Raw genomic sequence first — 7,302 nt, forward strand, 5'->3', positions numbered from 1 at the left:
TCATATTGATGGAGTTTAGGAGGACGAACGCAACTACCAAACTGAGTGAAACCTCATTTTTCGACGACAGTTGCTTGGAAACTGAGATTTTGCAGGATTAACTTTGTGCTCGCCACATGGAGATACGACCGGACGAGTTGCCACCGAGGATGACTGGCAGGACTGGGTGGAAAACGTTGAGTGAGTGCACCGACGTGAAGAGCGAGTCGTCGGACAGCATTTGGCGGGGCTTTGGACTGGTCGTTCCGAAGATGTCAATGCAACGCGGACGCTTGTTTCCCCCAAGAACGAACTCGCAGTCCGTCAGCTTCTTGGGGTCCTGTGGATGAGTCTCGGATAAGATGGAAAACCAAGGCAGACATGAAATGAAAGACATACCCAAGCAGCGTGAAACTTGGTTAGCCATTGGCCCGAATGGTTATCATGCTTGATCTTTTGAGGACTAGGGAGCGTTGCGACGATAGAGGATGTGTTGTGGAGGTACACAAAGTTGTCGAGGCAGACCGACACCACCGTCTTGCCGTCGGGGGCAAACGAAGCGCAGTTGACGCTTTTCCCGTGCGTCAATTCTGCCAACGAGGCCTTGAGTTTGCGAATGTCCCACAGCTTGACGCTGCGGTCCAGCGACGCTGTCACAAACACACTACGGAACGATGTCATCCCTTGATCATTCGCACTAAATCTATCGTACTTGGGTTCGGTGGGGTGGCAGTGCACTGTGTTGATCTTTTTCGCGTGGAGAGTGTATCTTTGCTGCTGTTTCTTCGAGTCTTGGCGGAGGTCGGTTTGAACGACAGAACCGTCGTCACAGCTGAGCAACATACAACTCAACCCGTAGTTCACCTACAGCCACAGTTGACTGGATTGCACAACGTGGCTCACGTACGTGAAAGCTCGTGATGGCAGCATCCAGCTCCACTACGACACAAGCAGCCGAAGGGTCCGCTGCTCCCAAGTCCAGACGTTTGACTATCCCACCCATACAAGACGACAGCAGCGACGTGTCTTGAAAGTGCAACATTGAAATTGCTCGTTTATGCAGGCGAAACGCGGTTAGTCCGCTCTCGACATCGCTTGATCGGTCGACTGGCGGCGTCCACAGAGCAAAGTTGCCTTCGACGTCCGCGATGCCAGCGAGCATCGTCGACGAGGCTATCGTGGGAATACTTAGGTTGGTCTACGAGGCAGGAGTACCTGAGATGGCGTGGTGAAATGCTAGCGAATAGATGCGCGAAGGCAGTGCCTTGACGACATCTCGAGCATCGATTGAATACTTGGTTGCTGCTGCAGTGGACGACTCGATGACTGAAGACTCGTTGGAAAGGCCTCGGTAGAAAGCTCCCAGGTGCTGCTTTGCGTCTGAAGCGAGGGTTTCCCACGAGGCTGCCTCTTCGTCGTCGTCTGAATTGTCGTCGTCGTTATTGTTTGCAGCCACCACGATGGGAAGGTTGAACGCAGGGCTGAATTCAGCATCTTTGCCTTGAACCCGGCGAGATTGTCGACGTGGCAGTGCGTCCAGCCCCTCTTTCCGTCGCTTACGACTTTCTTCACGCTGCTCTGCAAGGGAGCTGCGACGGACTTTCATCTCACTCGACACGTCCGCCAGACCGATCTGGACCATCAATTCTTTGTTTCGTGCAATGTTAGCGAGGCGTTGTCGCTCGTACGCAGAGATCTCATCCTTGTCGTTGCTGGAAATATGTGTGAACTCCATAGCCATCCCACTAGGGTCCTCATCGGTTTCTTCGCTGGTATCATCTTCAATCATATTCACTTCTTTCGTAGGGATCTTAGCCACATCACGTGGCGCAACCTTCGTCGCACCCTTCGCCGCATTCACCTTTGTAGGGTGCTTGTTTACAATCTTCCTGGAAGCTTCCTCCACCCGATCTCGCTCAACCTTCGTCCTTTGAACCGCTTCCGCTGCCTTGATGCGCGCACTCGTTCGCGCCATTTTGCTCTCTCGGTCGGTTGTGGGAAATTCGTGCGATTTCCGGAAAAACGAAGGGTATCCGTATATGTCTGTCGGGCATGGTGACTTCAAGAATGCCGCCATCGTCACTGGATACACGGCAGCCGCGTCGTCCGCCGCTCCAGACTCTTCTTCAAATACTCCGCTGACACGCTCGACTTGATGAGACCGTAGTCCTACACGTACGCAATGAGATTGTGGAGTACAAATTGACGAAGTTACGTCGAGGATGCGCATGAGTTGGTCCGCAGCCTCGTATCGCTCCATCGCAACACTCGCCACCGTATCCATGTGCGCAGTGTTATACGTTTGGTGAATTCGTTTCTCGCGTTCAATTTCGCGGCGCTGCTGCTCTGCCACAACCGCGCTAACGTGTTGATCACGCGCTTCAGCAGCCTCGATGTTGTGGGCTTGTAAAGACAGCCTACAGACACGTGTGCGTCACTTGACGCAGTGCATCTACAAGTACCAGTTGGCTGCGTCCGCGCCGGGGCTTCGACTTTTGGCAGGATGTCGGTCGCAATAGTACAATTGTGCGTCAGACACAGCACAGTGCAGGCGACGACTGGCACGGGCCTGCATGATGGGGTCAGTAGTGAACTTGCTTGAGTCTTGTACCTTTTCCTTGATAGAATTTCGCTTTGTTGTCCGCACTCGCTCCTCGATGAAGTACGCGGGGGTTTCGGCGGTCACTGAACTGGGTGTTCCAGCGGCGACGTGGGTGGGAGGGAGAAACACTCGAGTTGGGATGGATTTCGACTTGTGCAGAGTCTCAAGGGCCATCTACCGTTGTCTTGAGCCCCTCGAGCATGCATATAGCAACAGATCCTCACCTCGAGCACAGCGTGGAGAGTGCTTGCAGCTTCAGCTGTAAACGCCTCTGAAGGAATATCACGCTGAGCTACTGGTGGGAATCTCTTGCTTCGCGCAGCATTCGTCTTGAACTGTTCTCGATAGAATTGCATTGTTTCCTCCACGGAGACCGCGGATGCTCGGTGGATGGGGTCGACGGCGCCCCAGAACATGCTGCTCATGGCTATATTTGCACTCGGATGCATTTTGGCATCTTCCGGATAAATTGTCCATGATTGTTGCACAGTCGAGAACGATCATCTCCACGATGGATAGAGTCTGCTACTTCGACCTCCATGTGCTGCTGCTTTCAACCTTGCTCCGTCGGTGCGGATCAAGGACACGCATCGACCAGGGCCAAGCCTTTGTCGTTGGAAGTTGGCGACTTCGCAAACGGAGTTACAGTGTTTTACTCCCTACCGCTTTTAGTTTCTATCGTTCGAGCATGATCGCATTCAATCGTCATTGGGTCGAGCAGCACGGCCCTGCTGGAGTCCGTCGCGCTGATGTCAAGGTGGCAATCGATCAACTTGTCACCATTCCTCCTTTCGACTGACAAGTACGAACACGGTGTCTTCCCACACAAATACCATCGACTCGTTGTACAATCGGTTGGATGCATAACTTTCCGAAGCGAACACTACACGAACATGGCTACAAAAAGCGCAGTCGCAGAAGCAAATGTCATTTGGAACGCCCCGTTTGCCTGGAATGTCGAGGACGGCATCAGAGGGGGCGGTGAGAAAGCGAGAAGAACCTGTCCATCGCTTTTTATCGAGTTGCTTGTTGTGGATGGAGGTTTGATGGATGGAATGCCAGCAAGATTTTGCGTCGGTCGTGGGGACAAGGGAGTCATAGGAGGGGACGTCAGAACATCCGTGCTCCGCGAAGGAATTGCACACTTCAGCGAAGTCAATTGATCGGGAGAGAACGAGTCGGGCAGGCCGGGATGCGTTGGCCTCATCGAAGTGGTCAATGGTTGGCCAGCATTCCAAGCGCAGCAAGGGTCTCCAAGTTCTTCGCCGTTGGTGGCACCGTCGCCGTCCGAGTCGGTTTGACACACTTGCGGCGTCCACGAAGCACCGGCCGTTTGAAATGCCAGTCCAAACGCATTTCGCGGACCGCCTCCTCTCGAGTTGATGTGCCCGACAGCAGCCACACCGACGACGTTGTCTCCGTTTGGAATCATAGCCACAAATTTTTGGAAGGCGTTGGATGGACTCGCCACTAGAACGATTATCGCAATGGATTGAAACATGGCGAATGCGACGTAGGCACTCGTTCGACGCATGATGGACACGATGTAAAAGGGCCAAATACAGTCAACCAAACACATGATGGGGCAGAGAATGGCCACCTTCTTTTGCTATGTGATGTCCCTTTACACCACATGACTTCAGTCAACGAGATGCTCTCCTTTCCAAACCTTGAATAAACGGATCGTGCGCATCACGAACAGAATCGATAGCGGGCATCTTTCGTGGCACTGTTTTGCTAGAGCCCATCGAAGTGTTTGCGCTCGTTTGACTTTCCATGGCCTCTCCATCAAAGGAATGATCGAGGTGGCAACATACCGAAGCGTCCGCACTCTTGAATCGCTGCAAGTGTTCACTCGTTGGCAGGGCCACAGCATCGCCAGTCCAGATGAGCAACGGGTCAACGCACCACGTCGTGTCGGCCGTTCTACTCGCCCTGGATCGTGATCCATGCAACATTCAAAAGCTCGACAGCAATGCCATGGCTTCGAGGCAGTGTCATCAACCGTACGAGCCATCGAATCCGTAACATTTCAAGAGTCCCAGTCGACAATCCCATGCGCAAGACGAGCATGTATACATCATGGTTGTTTGGATTACACCATGGCTTGCTTGGCTTTGCGCTGGGCCATGTGCATGAGGACTTGACTTTGCGTCGGCAGCTGATGGCGCATAAAGCTCTCGACGTATGTCTGCCGCGGGAAATTCACTTGCAGTCGATATTCCCCGTAAAAGTGCAAGAGTACGCCTAGCACGACGATCGCGGACGACACGCCGTAAATCAGCGACCCTTGTTCGAGGTTGGATGGCCAAAACGCCATGAGGCCCAAGGTCGCAGGTGGCGCTGGCGCTTCGGCCAGCTGGTCACACACAGGATTCGACACGTGGCGAACGCTCCTGGGCTGTGATGCATACAAGAACAAGTTGCACGGACCGGACTTGGACGTGATCCCAGATCGCCGCATCTTCATGTATCCCGCTTCGCCCCACATGCTCCCCCATGAGTTTCGAATGATCCAGTACAGCTCCCCCGTCGCTGCGTCGCGGCCATATCCAACGAGAATCACCGCATCTACACAAACACAATTCAATCCACACTAGGGTCGGAGGGAGAGGGTGGTCGACGCACGATCCACGAAGACGCCGTCCGATTTGCAGTCCGCCGCGTCGTAAATGCCGCCTCCATAATGGCGAAACCCGGAGCCACTGGCGTCGATGCTCACACTGACGGGGCCTTCTTGAAGAGCTTCCACAATGGCGCTTTCGTCGTTCTGGATGCTGACATACGACGACACACCCACGTCCCACACCGCCGACACGTTTTGCGACAGGTCGTCGTTGCACTGAGCAGCATCGTACGCGTCAGCCGAGAGCTTCATGCGGTACGGGAGCAACGGTTCGCAGGTGAGACCATGTGGGTTGAGCTTTTCGAGGTACTGGTACGCGAGGAAAGTCATGCCGCCACCGCAGCCGCGCGCGGAGCTCACCATTCGGTTAGGGTATGCACTTTGAATATGCAGGAGCGTTCGTGAACAGCTCAGGATTTGTTCCACGCTCAAGGGGATCTAGTTTTGGCGACATTGTGAGTGCAGATAGAAGCGCAGGAAAAGGTACATGAGCGCAGATAGGACGGATGTAGACGTACTGCTTGAGTGTTGGACTGAATGGCCGCCATGGACTCGACTACGGCGGCCCCAGTGAACGCCCAGCAACTGCCGCATGTGCCTTGATTCTTCACAGGGGTCACATACTTGCCGCCGTCCTTTGTGGACCAGTCGATCGTATCAGCAAACTTGTCGGATGCAAGCATGCGACGGCGGAATGAATCTGGTTGTACGCGATGGTGCGACGGTATGTGGACTTCATCGGGGGTGGTGTGGAGGAGGTCCAGGTATTCGGCGTCCGTCAGGTCACTCATGGCGTTCCACTTCATGGAGTAGGAACGATGCGGGTTCGCATTGTGTTCTATAACGCTCCACTCATGCAACGAGTTGTACACTTCGTCATCACGTACCTGAGATAATGGAAGCGGACTTGGCCAGCGCGGCTTGACGAACAGCCCGGCCACTTCGAGAGAGGGGTTCCGCGTCGTCGCTTTTGTACATCTTGCGGTGTTCATGGAGGGCATTTTCGAAATCCTCTACGGATGGGACCTGCACGGAAGCAGAGGTGGCAACGGCGGCAGCGACGGCAAGGATGGTCACCCGCATGCGGTCGCAACGACAAAGGTGATGTGCAATCCCGCGACAGATTGAATTACTCCAGACTAGTAAATACTGTGACAATTTTTACTAACGCTAGGGTAATTAGCTTGATTTCACTATTGACAACACTACTTCTTGGTTGAAGTGAGGATGAACACTATTTGGCGGTTGATTTTGGGATGGGCACGACAATTTCAAGCATTCGAAAAAAAAGATTACATAGAATAGTTAAGGAAAATTTTCAATTCATGCACAAGGAAACCCCGAAACCCCCAGTTCGTGACAAGCTGCTGACGCTGTTCACAACCTAGAGAGCGCAGGCAGCAGGGCTGAGTTTGTAGATGTACCTGACCTTAATATGACACCGTTGCGTCCTTGGCATTTAGACTAGTGTCGTTTTTCGTAGGTCTTGCTGTCGGCAGCGGTAAGGCAACGCCGACGACCAAATTTCGAGAAAGGTACCCAAGCGAGCGTTGCTGTGTGGATAGGCCACACCGCGCTCCCACGGGAACCTCCCAGGGATCCGCAACACTCACGCGCGCAAGTGGCTGTTTCTGCTGGAACACCGTGGACACCTAGTCGACACGGTTTATCGTTTTGACAACGCCAGCATAAGGTTGGCGCACGCATCGTGTTTGAATGGAAGGACTATCCCGACTTTCAGGCACATAATATGGTGCAAGGTCGAGATTTTGAATCGTCTACGGTGTCTACACATTCGATTTCACTGCGGGTTGCAATTCCTCCAGGGCTCCAAGTCGACGTGAGCATTACATCAAGATGTCATTGTCAACCAATTCCACGAAACGTATATGGTTGGCTTTTTGGATGATCCTCACTTCGTTGTCTATCGGTTGCCAGGCTCATGGCCAATATCTCTGGCCTGCTTTGTCTCGATAACTCGTGCGCCGGTCTCCTCGTCTTCTTCCATGCGAGACGAACACTTACTCCTTTCTCTGTTGCGTGATTTCGTACCTCAGCGCCATCGTCAGTCCTTGCCGTGTCAGTTGCAAAGGTT

At 53.4% G+C, this 7,302-nt stretch overlaps 4 protein-coding genes across 4 annotated transcripts; all 4 read right to left on the reverse strand.

Annotated features, from left to right (window-relative positions):
• Positions 1-97: 97 nt before the first annotated feature.
• Positions 98-2,056, reverse strand: H310_14469 (hypothetical protein; the record flags this gene model as incomplete). The annotated part of the gene is made up of 5 exons (XM_008882335.1): positions 98-319; positions 379-643; positions 692-843; positions 887-1,152; positions 1,195-2,056. 5 exons carry the CDS (start codon positions 2,054-2,056, stop codon positions 98-100), a joined length of 1,767 nt encoding a protein of 588 aa, XP_008880557.1.
• A 2-nt stretch (positions 2,057-2,058) lies between these two features.
• On the reverse strand, positions 2,059-3,006 carry H310_14470 (hypothetical protein; the record flags this gene model as incomplete). Its single annotated transcript, XM_008882336.1, has 5 exons — positions 2,059-2,148; positions 2,195-2,396; positions 2,442-2,548; positions 2,591-2,755; positions 2,806-3,006. The coding sequence occupies 5 exons, from the start codon at positions 3,004-3,006 to the stop codon at positions 2,059-2,061; spliced, it is 765 nt and encodes a 254-aa protein (XP_008880558.1).
• A 948-nt stretch (positions 3,007-3,954) lies between these two features.
• On the reverse strand, positions 3,955-4,626 carry H310_14471 (hypothetical protein). Its single transcript, XM_008882337.1, has one exon. It carries the CDS (start codon positions 4,596-4,598, stop codon positions 4,221-4,223), a length of 378 nt encoding a protein of 125 aa, XP_008880559.1. The 5' UTR covers positions 4,599-4,626; the 3' UTR covers positions 3,955-4,220.
• H310_14472 (hypothetical protein) lies at positions 4,607-6,325 on the reverse strand. The gene is made up of 4 exons (XM_008882338.1): positions 6,095-6,325; positions 5,726-6,045; positions 5,210-5,645; positions 4,607-5,152 (listed from the first exon to the last, which is right to left on the reverse strand). The coding sequence occupies exons 1-4, from the start codon at positions 6,288-6,290 to the stop codon at positions 4,677-4,679; spliced, it is 1,428 nt and encodes a 475-aa protein (XP_008880560.1). The 5' UTR covers positions 6,291-6,325; the 3' UTR covers positions 4,607-4,676.
• Between the last annotated feature and the right edge of the window lie 977 nt (positions 6,326-7,302).

This window comes from Aphanomyces invadans, assembly GCF_000520115.1.
Source record: "Aphanomyces invadans strain NJM9701 unplaced genomic scaffold supercont1.71, whole genome shotgun sequence".
NCBI classification, from domain to species: domain Eukaryota; phylum Oomycota; class Saprolegniomycetes; order Saprolegniales; family Verrucalvaceae; genus Aphanomyces; species Aphanomyces invadans.

Coding starts and splice junctions, on each gene's coding strand:
- H310_14471 (XM_008882337.1), bottom strand. CDS start 4,598: ATGGCTCGTACGGTTGATGACACTGCCTCGAAGCCATGGCATTGCTGT.
- H310_14472 (XM_008882338.1), bottom strand. CDS start 6,290: ATGCGGGTGACCATCCTTGCCGTCGCTGCCGCCGTTGCCACCTCTGCT. Junction 6,046..6,094: donor GTCCGCTTCCATTATCTCAG/GTACGTGATGAC, acceptor GGAGCGTTATAG/AACACAATGCGAACCCGCAT. Junction 5,153..5,209: donor GGACGGCGTCTTCGTGGATC/GTGCGTCGACCA, acceptor GTGTTTGTGTAG/ATGCGGTGATTCTCGTTGGA.